This window comes from Coregonus clupeaformis, chromosome 13 (genome assembly GCF_020615455.1).
Source record: "Coregonus clupeaformis isolate EN_2021a chromosome 13, ASM2061545v1, whole genome shotgun sequence".
NCBI lineage: Eukaryota > Metazoa > Chordata > Actinopteri > Salmoniformes > Salmonidae > Coregonus > Coregonus clupeaformis.
The window spans coordinates 22,225,290-22,240,800 of record NC_059204.1 but is presented as its reverse complement, the minus strand read 5'-3'; the positions used below and the strand labels follow the sequence as shown (position 1 = coordinate 22,240,800).

General features: G+C 46.0%; 1 protein-coding gene across 2 annotated transcripts in view; it reads right to left on the bottom strand.

The window, feature by feature from the left end:
- The window catches only part of LOC121579767 (mediator of RNA polymerase II transcription subunit 13-like), a 144,990-nt gene that overhangs the window by 44,563 nt on the left and 84,916 nt on the right, over positions 1–15,511 (bottom strand). For both annotated transcript variants that reach the window (XM_045224291.1, XM_045224292.1), the window contains exon 4: positions 11,836–11,981. In XM_045224291.1, coding sequence (XP_045080226.1) covers positions 11,836–11,981 — 146 coding nt within the window. The remainder of the gene's footprint in view (positions 1–11,835; positions 11,982–15,511) is intronic.

Below are 15,511 nucleotides of genomic sequence, written 5' to 3'. Positions count from 1 at the left end.
AGCTGATACATGCAATGCCCTGATGCATTTAGTGCTCCAATCTCCGACAGCTGAACCGTGAGGTGGTCAATTAATGTTTTAGGAAAGTAAAAAAATAAAAAAATAAAAAATTGGCTATTAAGTTTTGCATATGCTGCACATCGAAACACAAGAAAGTGTTTTTGTAATTTGTTATAGGCTGCTTAAAAACACGCAAATGTGGCAAATTTGGCCAATATCCCTCATTTATTGATGCCGCTGGCTGAGCCAGGTCAGATCTGAATGCATATGGATGTCTGTTAAATTTCTCAAATGTCCGGTAAATTATAATTTTCCTGGTCATCTTGTCCAGCGGCAAATTTTCCGGAACGGAAAACCTGGCACACACACTGGCAAAGATTTTCTGGCAGGCAGGCAGACACTGGAATAGGTTTCTGAGTGACAGAGTGAGGGCTTTGCATAGACACTTTGTTGTGTTTTTTGTGGGACTGGAAAAACAATCCCTGGAACGTAAAATAACATTATTAACTGGTTCCCATGCTTTTAAAATACAGTTTATTTTCCAGAACAGTATAGATCACTTTCATTCGCGGTTCTGATTCTGTTCCTCAAATGTTTTTGTTATTTTCTGGTTTTCGGTTCTGTTCCCTGAACCGGTTCCAACCCCTGGTGTATACACTAGTGTAACACTGGTGTTACAGTCAAAAAGCAGCAATAGTGTGACCTTTACCCAACACAAGTCTCTCCGGCCAGCGAGCTAGCCCCTCACAAGGCTGGCCAAACACTTCGAGAGCCAAACACTTCTCCTCTAGCCATCTCTTCCAGTTGTGGTCATTACTGTAGTGTATGGCCCTGTCCCTGTGAGTATTGATCTGGTCTAGTGGCTCACTGGCTGGACAGGATGGAGCATCCAAGAGAGGGAGGAGAGAGCGGGAGAAGGGGAGGAAGAGAGGGGGAGCGGAAGAGACAGAGATGGAGAGAAAGAGAGAGAAATGGAGAGAGAGAGAGAGAAAGAAAGAAAGAAAGAAAGAAAGAAAGAAAGAAAGAAAGAAAGAAAAAGAAAGAAAGAAAGAAAGAAAGAAAGAGGCAATGGGTTCCATTAACAAGCATCCTGCATGGCTTCAGACAGACAGACCGAGAGGGGGGGGGGTTCGGTGGCAGAGGTGGACCCTCCCCACGTAACATTGTAATATTGCGTTTCCCCAATCAAAAGCCCTGGATTAACACTGAGGTTGGTGCTAAATTAAAGGACAGGGCTACCACACACAGAGCTATCGTAGACAACCCTGAGGATACGGCCGTGGACAAGAATAAGTACAAGAAGTCCCGCTATGACCTCCGCAGAGTCATCAAACGAGCAAAATGACAATATAGGAATAAGGTTGAATCATATTACACAGGCTCCGACGCCCGCCGTATGTATATGGGTTACAAAGGAAGACAGAACCGTGATCTGCCCAACAATGCCCATCTACCAGACGAACTCAATGCATTTTATGCACGCTTTGACAACAACATCGTGCCGGGTGTGAGGGCCGTCACTGACACAGAGGATCGGGTGATCTCGCTCTCCGAGGCCGACGTGAAAAAGGTATTTAATCAGGTCAACACCCGCAAGGCCGCGGGGCCCGACGGTATTCCAGGGCGCATTCTCAGAGCACGCACAGAACAGCTGGCAGGCATAGTCACGGTAATGTTCAACCTCTGCATGTCCTAGTCTGTAATCCCCACATGTTTTAAGATGACCACCATCATTCCTGTCCGCAAGAACTCTAAGGCTTCATGCCACAATGACTACTGCCCTGTAGCACTCACTTCTGTAATCATGAAGTGCTTTGAGAGGCATGTTATGGCACACATCAACTCCACCATCTCAGACACCCTAGACCCACTAAATTTGCAACAGATCCATAGATGACACAATCTCAATTACTCTCCACACTGCCCTCTCCCACCTACAGTGCATTCGGAAAGTATTCAGACCCCTTGACTTTTTCCACATTTTGTTACGTTACAGCCTTATTCTAAAATTGATTAAATAAATAAAAATCTTCATCAATCTACACACAATACCCCATAATGACGAAGTGAAAAAAGTTTTTTAGAAACCTTTGCAAAAAAACTTAAATACCTTATTTACATAAGTATTCAAACCCTTTGCTATGAGACTCGAAATTGAGCTCAGGTGCATCCTGTTTCCATTGATCATCCTTGAGATGTTTCTACAACTTGATTGTGGTAAATGTACCTGTGGTAAATTCAATTGATTGAACATGATTTTGAAAGGCACACACCTGTCTATATAAGGTCCCACAGTTGACAGTGCATGTCAGAGCAAAAACCAAGCCATGACGTCGAAGGAATTGTCCAAAGAGCTCCGAGACAGGATTGTGTCGAAGCACAGATGTGGGGAAGGGTACCAAACAATTTCTGCAGCATTGAAGGTCCCCAAGAATACAGTTGCCTCCATCATTCTTAAATGCAAGAAGTTTGGAACCACCAAGACTCTTCCTAGAGCTGGCCGCCCGGCTAAACTGAGCAATCGGAGGAGAAAGGCCTTGGTCAGGGAGATGGACCAAGAACCCGATGGTCACTCTGACAGAGCACCAGAGTTCCTCTGTGGAGATGGGAGAACCTTCCAGAAGGACAACCATCTCTACAGCACTCCACCAATCAGGCCTTTATGGTAGTGGCCAGATGGAAGCCACTCTTCAGTAAAAGGCACATGACAGCCCGCTTGGAGTTTGCCAAAAGGCACCTAAAGGACTCAGACCATCAGAAACAAGATTGAACTCTTTGGCCTGAATGTCAAGTGGAGCAGGATGAAAGCTTCAAGTTCCTCGGTGTCCAAATCACGAAATACTTAAAATGGTCCAAACAAACGTGCACAGTCGTGAAGAAGGCGCCTCTTCCCCCTCAGGAGGTTGAAAATGATTTATACCTCCAGGTAGGAGGTGCCTTTAGGCACAGATCTAAGATCAATTTACCTTCCCTAAAACCTGACTTTAACTCAAAACCTTAGATCAGTGTTTAAAGTGCCATTGACAGGTTAATACATACAGTGGGGAGAACAAGTATTTGATACACTGCCAGTTTTGCAGGTTTTCCTACTTACAAAGCATGTAGAGGTCTGTAATTTTTATCATAGGTACACTTCAAAAATCTAGAAAATCACATTGTATGATTTTTAAGTAATTAATTTGCATTTTATTGCATGACATAAGTATTTGATCACCTACCAACCAGTAAGAATTCCGGCTCTCACAGACCTGTTAGTTTTTCTTTAAGAAGCCCTCCTGTTCTCCACTCATTACCTGTATTAACTGCACCTGTTTGAACTCGTTACCTGTATAAAAGACACCTGTCCACACACTCAATCAAACAGACTCCAACCTCTCCACAATAGCCAAGACCAGAGAGCTGTGTAAGGACATCAGGGATAAAATTGTAGACCTGCACAAAGCTGGGATGGGCTACAGGACAATAGGCAAGCAGCTTGGTGAGAAGGCAACAACTGTTGGCACAATTATTAGAAAATGGAAGAAGTTCAAGATGACGGTCAATCACCCTCGGTCTGGGGCTCCATGCAAGATCTCACCTCGTGGGGCATCAATGATCATGAGGAAGGTGAGGGATCAGCCCAGAACTACACGGCAGGACCTGGTCAATGACCTGAAGAGAGCTGGGACCAGTCTCAAAGAAAACCATTAGTAACACACTACGCCGTCATGGATTAAAATCCTGCAGCGCACGCAAGGTCATCCTGCTCAAGCCAGCGCATGTCCAGGCCCGTCTGAAGTTTGCCAATGACCATCTGGATGATCCAGAGGAGGAATGGGAGAAGGTCATGTGGTCTGATGAGACAAAAATAGAGCTTTTTGGTCTAAACTCCACACGCCGTGTTTGGAGGAAGAAGAAGGATGAGTACAACCCCAAGAACACCATCCCAACCGTGAAGCATGGAGATGGAAACATCATTCTTTGGGGATGCTTTTCTGCAAAGGGGACAGGACGACTGCACCGTATTGAGGGGAGGATGGATGGGGCCATCTATCGCGAGATCTTGGCCAACAACCTCCTTCCCTCAGTAAGAGCATTGAAGATGGGTCGTGGCTGGGTCTTCCAGCATGACAACGACCCGAACCACACAGCCAGGGCAACTAAGGAGTGGCTCCGTAAGAAGCATCTCAAGGTCCTAGAGTGGCCTAGCCAGTCTCCAGACCTGAACCCAATAGAACATCTTTGGAGGGAGCTGAAAGTCCATATTGCCCAGCGACAGCCCCGAAACCTGAAGGATCTGGAGAAGGTCTGTATGGAGGAGTGGGCCAAAATCCCTGCTACAGTGTGTGCAAACCTGGTCAAGACCTACAGGAAACGTATGATCTCTGTAATTGCAAACAAAGGTTTTTGTACCAAATATTAAGTTCTGCTTTTCTGATGTATCAAATACTTATGTCATGCAATAAAATGCAAATTAATTACTTAAAAATCATACAATGTGATTTTCTGGATTTTTGTTTTAGATTCCGTCTGTCACAGTTGAAGTGTACATATGATAAAAATTACAGACCTCTACATGCTTTGTAAGTAGGAAAACCTGCTAAATCGGCAGTGTATCAAATACTTGTTCTCCCCACTGTACTTTCCAGAAATGACACAAACAGGTAAATGAGGTGTGTTGCCATAAGGAGGAGGTTGTCGGGTGAGGTCGTTGGGTAAGCTTGGCTTTATACATAGTTTGGGCTTTGTCGAGTAAAGCTTAAACTATGTATTTAGATTGTAGTTAGGTATTGTAGGTAGTTATCGTGGGTTGTTGTATGTAATTATTGTAGGTTAGTATTGTAGGTTAGTATTGTATTCGGCTGAGCCCGGTGAAGCACGAAGCTAGCTAGCTAACCCACTACCTGGACTAGCTGGCGAGTAGCTACTGGCAACTATTAGCAACGGTATAGTTGTTTCACGCCTGAGAGTGCCTGTAATTACGCCAGCTGGCTGCCTACAATAATTACATGCAATAATGCCTACCATTCAGCTGTTTTCTAACCTCATTGTCTGAACCGTTAACGTTAGGTAGTAAGTGGCTACTGTGCTTGAAATTTAGCTAGCTTGTTGCTACCTGGATAGCTACTAGTAAACAATAGCTGGAACGACCTAGCGAACAGACGCGAACTGGCTGAGCCAATTCAGTGGCTAGCTTTGCACTTGGCTAGCTAACAGTAGCTGCTAGGGGTAAGTCATAACCTACATTTGTGTTTTGTTTTTATAAATTGGTAGCCAGAGTCGTTCAAGGAATTCGGGACATGGGTGACTAGTTAACGTTAGCTTGGCTCTCTCTGTGTGTTCGTGCCGTGAAAGGAGGGGTTTCTTCTTTGTCTGAAAGCAATGGCTAGCTAGTATGCTAACTATTCTAGCTAACTAACTGGCTGAATAAGTTGACGACGGACTCGCTCAAGCTGTCGGGACTAACCCACAACGTTAGACACGGACACAAACTATCTGCTTGGCGTGTTAACACACTGGTGGGTTGTTGTGGCCGAGTATTGGTGCTATACCGTGTTGTTGGAGTCCGGCATGCTAGCTGGCTGTGGCGTCTTATGACTAGGTGCCCTGGACGATTTTCACGGAAGAATACTGTACCAAGTTAGCTAGCTGAATAAACTAAGTTTATTCCTAGAAAACATTGAACCGCTGTAGTTTACAACAATTATAGTTTCTGAGGTGGAAGTTGGGAGAGTTATATTTGGGTGTTGTGGTGAGGGAGGCCCCGCTCTCTCCTTTCCCAGATGTTTAGTTCATTTCATTCCGATCTCCTTTGCATTATTGTAGCCATTTTCTGCAGCCTGTCAACTATGCCTCTGTCTATCCCTGTTCTCTCCTCTCCACACAGGCTATACAAACGCCTCACACCGCGTGGCTGCTGCTTCTCTAACCTGGTGGTCCCTGCACGCACCACCCACGTGGAGTTCCAGGTCTCAGGCAGCCTCTGGAACTGCCGTTCTGCTGCCAACAAGGCAGAGTTCATCTCAGCCTATGCTACCCTCCAGCCCCTTGACTTCTTGGCGCTGACGGAAACATGGATTACCACTGAAAACACTGCTACTCCTACTGCTCTCTCCTCGTCTGACCATGTGTTCTCGCATACCCGAGAGCATCTGGTCAGCGGGGTGGTGGCACAGGAATCCTCATCTCTCCCAAGTGGACATTCTCTATTTTTCCCCTGACCCATCTGTCTATATCCTCATTTGAATACCATGCTGTCACAGTCACTAGCCCATTTAAGCTTAACATCCTTGTCATTTATCGCCCTCCAGGTTCCCTTGGAGAGTTCATCAATGAGCTTGACGCCTTGATAAGTTCCTTTCCTGAGGATGGCTCACCCCTCACAGTTTTGGGGGACTTCAACCTCCCTACGTCTACCTTTGACTCATTTCTCTCTGCCTCCTTCTTTCCACTCCTCTCCTCTTTTGACCTCACCCTCTCACCGTCCCCCCCTACTCACAAGGCAGGCAATACGCTTGACCTCATCTTTACTAGATGCTGTTCTTCTACTAATCTCACTGCAACTCCCCTCCATGTCTCCGACCACTACTTTGTATCCTTTTCTCTCTCGCTCTCCTCCAACACTACTCACTCTGCCCCTACTCAGATGGTAATGCGCCGTCGCAACCTTCGCTCTCTCTCTCCTGCTACTCTCTCCTCTTCCATCCTATCATCTCTTCCCTCTGCTCAATCCTTCTCCCTCCAATCTCCTGATTCTGCCTCCTCAACCCTCCTCTCCTCCCTTTCTGCATCCTTTGACTCTCTATGTCCCCTATCCTCCCGGCCGACTCGGTCCTCCCCTCCAGCTCCGTGGCTTGATGACTCATTAGGAGCTCACAGAACAGGGCTCCGGGCAGCCAAGTGGAAATTGAGGAAAACTAGACTCCCTGCGGACCTGGCATCTTTTCACTCCCTCCTCTCTACATTTTCTTCATCTGTTTCTGCTGCTAAGGCCACTTTCTACCACTCTAAATTCCAAGCATCTGCCTCTAACCCTAGGAAGCTCTTTGCCACCTTCTCCTCCCTGCTGAATCCTCCTCCCCCTCCCCCCTCCTCCCTCTCTGTGGATGACTTCGTCAACCATTTTGAAAAGAAGGTTGATGACATCCGATCCTCGTTTGTTAAGTCAAATGACACTGCTGGTCCTGCTCACACTGCCTTACCCTATGCTTTGACTTCTTTCTCCCCTCTCTCTCCAGATAAAATCTTGCGACTTGTGACGGCCGGCCGCCCAACAACCTGCCCGCTTGACCCTATCCCCTCCTCTCTTCTCCAGACCATCTCCGGTGACCTTCTCCCTTACCTCACCTCGCTGATCAACTCATAATTGACCGCTGGCTATGTCCCTTCCGTCTTCAAGAGAGCGAGAGTTGCACCCCTTCTCAAAAAACCAACACTCGATCCCTCTGATGTCAACAACTACAGACCAGTATCCCTTCTTTCTTTTCTCTCCAAAACTATTGAGCGTGGCGTCTTTAGCCAACTCTCTTGCTATCTCTCTCAGAATGACCTTCTTGATCCAAACCAGTCAGGTTTCAAGACTGGTCATTCAACTGAGACTGCTCTTCTCTGTGTCACGGAGGCTCTCCGCACTGCTAAAGCTAACTCTCTCTCCTCTTCTCTTGTCCTTCTAGACCTGTCTGCTGCCTTTGATACTGTGAACCATCAGATCCTCCTCTCCACCCTCTCCAAGCTGGGCATCTCCGGCGCGGCTCACTCTTGGATTGCGTCCTACCTGACCGGTCGCTCCAACAAAGTGGCGTGGCGAGAAGCTGTCTCCGCACCACGTGCTCTCACCACTGGTGTCCCCCAGGGCTCAGTTCTAGGCCCTCTCCTATTCTCGCTATACACCAAGTCACTTGGCTCTGTCATATCCTCACGTCCTCTCCTATCATTGCTACGCAGACGACACACAACTAATCTTCTCCTTTCCCCCTTCTGATAACCAGGTGGCGAATCGCATCTCTGCATGTCTGGCAGACATATCAGTATGGATGACGGATCACCACCTCAAGTTGAACCTTGGCAAGACGGAGCTGCTCTTCCTCCCGGGGAAGGACTGCCCGTTCCATGATCTCGCCATCACGGTTGACAACTCCGTTGTGTCCTCCTCCCAGAGTGCGAAGAGCCTTGGCGTGACCCTGGACAACACACTGTCGTTCTCCGCTAACATCAAGGCGGTGACCTGATCCTGTAGGTTCATGCTCTACAACATTCGGAGAGTACGACCCTGCCTTACACAGGAAGCGGCACAGGTCCTAATCCAGGCACTTGTCATCTCCCGTCTGGATTACTGCAACTCGCTGTTGGCTGGGCTCCCTGCCTGTGCCATTAAACCCCTACAACTCATCCAGAATGCCGCAGCCCGTCTGGTGTTCAACCTTCCCAAGTTCTCTCACGTCACCCCGCTCCTCCGCACACTCCACTGGCTTCCAGTTGAAGCTCGCATCTGCTACAAGACCATGGTGCTTGCCTACGGAGCTGTGAGGGGAACGGCACCTCCGTACCTTCAGGCTCTGATCAGTCCCTACACCCAAACGAGGGCATTGCGTTCATCCACCTCTGGCCTGCTGGCTCCCCTACCTCTGCGGAAGCACAGTTCCCGCTCAGCCCAGTCAAAACTGTTCGCTGCTCTGGCACCCCAATGGTGGAACAAGCTCCCTCACGACGCCAGGACAGCGGAGTCACTCACCACCTTCCAGAGACATTTGAAACCCCACCTCTTTAAGGAATACCTGGGATAGGATAAAGTAATCCTTCTTCCCCCCCCTACACGGACTATCTGAGTTAACCTTAAGCCCTACACAAACACTCACTCCATCATCTGCTCACTCACACATAATATGAACATACATTTATACTGACTCTACACCCACTCACATACAAGCTCCTGCTACTCTGTTTATCTTATATCCTATTGCCTGGTCACCTTACCCCTATACATACTGAATCTACCTCAATCACTCTGTATATAGTATTCTTACTTAGTTATTGTGTTCTTCATATTTATTCTTATTTCCCTTTTTAATTTTTTTATTACATTGTTATTAATTATTGCATTATTGGGTTTTGGGTTTGCAAGAAATGCATTTCACTGTACTTGTGCATGTGACATTATAACTTGAAACTAACAGGGGCTGGCTGGCTTGAGGGAGGGAGGGAGGAAGGAGGGGGAGAGAAGTTTAATCTCACAGGGAACACTGTATCAGAGAGAGAACATCTAGAACACACACAGTGCTGGCCAGCTAAATGCAAACCACTCAAGGTCAGGACATTTTAAGGAGAAGGCTAGTCAATCTATATTCATATTCCCACCACACTGAGATTAAATGGAGGGGCCATAGTAGCTAGTAAGTGGAGGGTGACCTCACCAGACAATTGAGTGAACATTCAGTTCCCTCAGAGACTACAATAGGAAACAAACAGACAGTCTGACAAGACTGATTGACTGACTCATACACACCTCTGATGTTCACTGCTGTCCACTCCAGATTACACAACATAACCCTCCCTCCTCCTGCCCTCCCTCCTTCCCCTTCTCTCTTTCTGTCTCCATCTCCCTGAAGACATGTCAAATATGCTCAGATCAGTCAAATGGGCTGAGAGTTCATTACATTCACTCTGCGCTGTTTTATGAGGTCATATCCTGAAGAGGCTGGAGTGCTCTGCCGCACACTAAACCATGCCTGTCAGAAATGAGAGGAGGGAGGGGGTGAGGGGAGGAGGGGGAAGAAGAAGGGAGGTGTAGGAGGGAGGGGGCTAGCAGACATCAGCCCCTCTCTGCCGTTACGCTCGGTCTGCTAAAACAGACACATAGCTCATGGCGAGAACACATACCTGCCCACACACCCTGGGAATTCAGCCGGATTGTTTGTACTGATGTGAAATACACAATCACTACCCATTCATAGAGGGGCAGTGCTCTGACATAAAGTACTGGTCACATCAGTGGTCCCACCACAGAGCATTAAACACCATCTTTAATTGAAGAGAAACCTATTTGATGACCAGAGGACAATTGACTCCACATTAAAACCATTGATCAATTTGCCTGTGCACTATGGCACCACACACATAGAGCAGCATATCTTCCAGTCTGCAACCTCAAGTCCCATACATGGTATTGGCAGGTTGGTATATTGGTATCTATCTATCTATCTATCTATCTATCTATCTATCTATCTATCTATCTATCTATCTATCTATCTATCTATCTATCTATCTATCTATCTATCTATCTATCTATCTATCTATCTGTATCAATCTATCTATCTGTATCAATCTATCTATCTATCTATCTATCTGTCTATCTATCTGTCTGTCTGTCTGTCTGTCTGTCTGTCTGTCTGTCTGTCTGTCTGTCTGTCTGTCTGTCTGTCTGTCTGTCTGTCTGTCTGTCTGTCTGTCTGTCTGTCTGTCTGTCTGTCTGTCTGTCTGTCTGTCTGTCTGTCTGTCTATCTATCTATCTATCTATCTATCTATCTATCTATCTATCTATCTATCTATCTATCTATCTATCTATCTATCTATCTATCTATCTATCTATCTATATGTCCTCTAAAACGCACACCTCTCCACCACCACTGGAATCACATCCATTCACCTGCTATTGAATCTACAGAGCAGCAGGCCTTAAAAGGGCAATCTACAGTTGAAACAATTACAAAGCGTCTTCCCCGCCACTGTTTCGGTAAAATGCTGAAGGATGGGGCTGGAGAAATGTAACCACTCTCAAATTCATAGAAAGAGCTATGGATGCCAAGAACTGACCATCCATGATATGAAAATTATATTTTTAACCGTGTTTTGAGGCTATAGAGTGTTTGTTTACGTTTACATTAATTTTACATTTAAACAGCACCAGGCTCTAACTAGAATGGACATTATTACTGTGAGGCTAGAGGAGGAAGAAATGACTGCAGCTAGTTTTCCCTGTGCAGTGCTGCTCTCCAGTCAGATCAGAGAATGGACAGAGTGATCACCATTATTAGGTTCCAGGTGGGAAGGGAGGAAGTGGAGGTGGGAAGGCATTTTTTTAGTTAACCTAAGGCAAAGCCCTTGTGCCTGGTGTAATGATCGCTCCTTCAAGCTTTCCTCCTTCTCCTCCTCGTTCTTTTGTTAGGATCTCTTTTGTTGCCGTTTTCTTTGTAGGCTCCCTCCTCTCTGTCCTCTGCGTGTCTTGTACAGCTGCTGCCGTTGGGACCCGCTAATTGTACAGATGTCTCCAGCAGCAGACCTCAGCTAGTGGGGACAGCCCTCTGAGGGCTAGAGGCAGGGGCAGGGAGAGAGGGAAAAATAAATAAGAAGAGGGAAAAGAAGGTGGAGAGAGAGAGAGATTGAGATGAAGTGTAGTATGGGAGCAGGGGAGAGGTGGAGAAAAGAGGGAGGGGTAAGTGAGGAAGAGTAGGATGACAGGGAAAACCAGAACATGGGGATAGAGGGGGGAGGGAAAGTGGGAGGTGTGTGAGGGCTGCTGGTGGCACATCATTACTGTCAGGCTGTCTGATGAAGCGAGGAGGAGCGGAGGAGAGGAGTGGAGCAGAGCAGAGTAGAGGAGCCTGTTAATACCAGAGGATTACCCCTGTCTTCTATTAGAGAGACACGACACAGAGCTGAGAGAACAGAGCAGTCTATTCTCACACAGCACTGATGTACTGCACTGCTCTCTCTCTTTTTTCTCCTTTGGGTTCTACATGTGCTCAAAGCCAATGATACATGTTCACTTAAGCGATGAAATCCTTTCCCTGAGGGGAAGTGTGGGGTGAAAGGAGTGTGTGTGTGTGTGCGCGTGCACATGTGTGTGTACACTCCACCCACCTTGGAAGGGGCTGGAGGCCTGCTGGGCCAGGGTGAGATGCTCGTCACTCAGGTGGTAGACAGGCTGGTGCTGGTTGATCTCCACGCTGGTGCACACGTTACTCTCCCCATGGAGGAAGAAGGTGAACGAGCACGACAGGTGTTCACTGTGGAGAGAGAGAAAGAGAGACAATGAGCGAGAGAGAGAGAGCACAGAGTGAGTCATTTTAGCTTGGATGATTCTGTGTGAACTGGTGAATGATACAACAGAGAAAGAGAGAAGGGGAGTGATAGAAGATGAGAGAGTGAGCGAGAGAGGGCAAAACACTTAATTTGCCTGCTAATGGATGGACGGAGGAGCGGAGAGATTTTGGGAGATAACAATGATTCAGCCATGGAGCAACATCTCTAACGTGACAGGGTCTCCTGGCTAGAATACCATAGGTGGAGAGGACGGGTTAGGGAAATGATATGTCACTGATTGAACAGAGACCTAATATGACATCATCACAATCCAAATCAAGTTGTTTCACCAAGGTCAAACATCTGTATTCTTATACTACAGCAGAATGCTGAGTCTGTACTGTAGTGTGTGTAGTGTGTGCGTGTGTGTGTGTGTGTGTGTGTGTGTGTGTGTGTGTGTGTGTGTGTGTGTTTGTTTGCACTCCAAGTGACCAATAAAGAGTGCAAACTCTGAGTCATGAACTCTTGAGAACCCTAACCCACACATACAGAGTTAAAGACATGCCACACAAAGCAATGGGGTGAGAGGAAGTGAGAGAGAGAGAGAGATAGAGGGAGTAGAGAAATAAAGTGAGCAGAAGCGAGAGAGATGGAAGGAGTGACAGGGAAAGAAAGCGAGAGAGAGACTATTGTCTCCAGCCTCTCTCTGCTTCCTCTCATCCTACGCAGCACAGCCACCTGACAGAAGACCAAATGAAAGCGGACGCGGTTAATTTAGTACTGGATCAAAGAGGGGTTGCCTCCTTAGAGGATTTGGTTAAGCAAATATCTATCCCTCTTCTCTACAGCTCTGTCTCTCTCTCCCTCCATCTCTCCCTGGCAGAGCTGCTGTTGCAGAGGATTAAAGAAAAGAAGGGGAATGAAAAAGGAGTGAAGGAATCAGACTAATAATATATCATTATCATGAGACAGGTCTGAGGAAGAACTGAGTGGCACAAGGCTGGAGGAGAGAAACATTTCCACTACAGACTTTTGTATACTAGACATGCACTAACAAGGATAGTCTATACAATGGCAATAAGTCTGTAACTTTGTTATATCCTTGATAGTTTAAAAATAAATGCATGGGCTTTAGCTAAGTGGGCTAACACAGTCTTGAGACATGCAGGAAACCCGGTTCGAACCCAGTCAGTCACAAGATCGAGATTAAATAGGGAGTGGAATAGCTATCTGAGGAAGTCCTATGACAGGGCAATTCAACTATATTGTTATGGGGGCCAAATTTCGTTTTTCATCACACTCCCTTCTAACATGTCCCTTCTAACATAATAGACGGGAATAGAAGGCATGACCATGTTCCAGAGAATCCTATCTTTCAGGAATGGGGTCATAATAGCTAATAACCCAAACGGTTCAAACGCTAGAGACAAACTCATATGAAGAAGCAAATTCAAAATGCCACATTGGTTTCAGAAGCCGTCAGAAACCTGTTTAACACAGAGAGTGTTTGATTATATCTGTTCTCTTCTACCATTCCTTGTTGGCCAAGTACCAGGATGTTGTCTCTGGTTTTGAATTTGAATTTAGAGAACTGAATTTGAAAACTGAATATGAATGTATTTGAGAAGTTGAATGCAGTGCCTTCAGAGAGTATTCACACCCCTTGACTTATTCCACATTTTGTTGTATTACAGCCTGAATTTAAACTGGATAAAATTTAGATATTTTTTTTGTCACTGGCCTACACACAATACCCCATAATGTCAAAGTGGAATTATGTTTTTTTATTTGTTTTATACAAATTAATTAAAAATTAAAAGCTGAAATGTCTTGAATCAATAAGTATTCAACCCCTTTTATGGCAATCCTAAATACGTTCAGCAGTAAAAATGTGCTTAACAAGTCACAAAAGTTGCATGGACTCACTCTTTGTGCAAAATAGTGTTTAACATGATTTTTGAATTACTACCTCATCTCTGTACCCCACACATACAATTATCTGTAAGGTTGCAGTCCCCTGCTGAAAATTGCTGTCTAGCATTGATCATGTGCAAATATTGTACAATTCAGGTGTGAAAAGCTCTTAGAGATTTACCCAGAAAGACTCACAGCTGTAATCGCTGCTAAAGGTGATTCTAACATGTGTTGACTCGGGTGTGAATACTTATGTAAATGAGATATTTATGTATTTTATTTTCAATACATTTACAAAAATGTTATCCATTTTGAATTCAGGCCGTAACACAACAAAATGTAGAATAAGTCAAGGGTATGAATACTTTCTGAAGGCACTCTATATGAAACTTAGGTAAACTTGAAATTATAGTTAGTAAACTTGATACACAGACAATGAATGCAATATTTACCATACTGAAACTGAATATATAAATATTGGATTTGAATATTCAATTAAATTGAAATATAATAGTGGCGCAGTGGTCTAAGGCACTGCATCGCAGTGCTAACTGTGCCACTAAAGATCCTGGTTCGAATCCAGGCTCTGTCGCGACCGGGAGACTCATGGGCGGCGCACAATTGGCCCAGCGTCGTCCAGGGTAGGGGAGGGAATGGCCGGCAGGGATGTAGCTCAGTTGATAGAGCATGGTGTTTGCAACGCCAGGGTTGTGGGTTTGATTCCCACGGGGGGCCAGTATAAAAAAAATATATGTATTCACTAACTGTAAGTCGCTCTGGATAAGAGCGTCTGCTAAATGACTAAAATGTAAATGTAATAATATAAACAGTCATTCAATTCCGTTTCAAATCATGAAATACAAGTCTTAATTTACTAATTCAATTTCTAAATGCAAAAATATTGATTTCAAATACATTTTCTGTTGGCAATGAAATCGCTCCATAACTTCCTCACTACTGTCTGTCTGTCTCTGGAACAGCCTCCCTCTTTCTCCTATCTGTCTCCACTCAGACATTCTGGCTGATGTTAGGTTCCAACAGAGCAGCCTGTCTCTCCCTGCCCTGGGGCCTTGGTGCAGACTGACTGGGAGGCCACAGTGGGACGGTCTCTCCCTGCCCCCAGGGCAAACTGACTGGGAGGTCACAGTGGGACGGTCTCTCCCTGCCCCCAGGGCAAACTGACTGGGAGGTCACGGTGGGACGGTCTCTCCCTGCCCCCAGGGCAAACTGACTGGGAGGTCACGGTGGGACGGTCTCTCCCTGCCCCCAGGGCAAACTGACTGACTGAGACGGACTGTGTGCCATAGAGAGAGACTGTGTGCCATAGAGAGAGACTGTGTGCCATAAAGATAGACTGTTTACCATAGAGAGAGACTGTGCCAAAGAGAGAAAGAGCAACATGAGCAACACAGCTAGATCGGAGGCAGCTAGTATCAAAGAGCCAAGGGCAGCCAGGTGAGTGACTGCTAGATCAAAGTCAGCTAATATTAAAGAGCTGTCCGGTAATAATAGAGGAGTAAAAATATATGGCTTCCCAGTGGCTGTGAGAGAGAAACAGGCTCTGTTAGTAAGGTGTGTCAGGGCAGGACCGCCCAGAAGT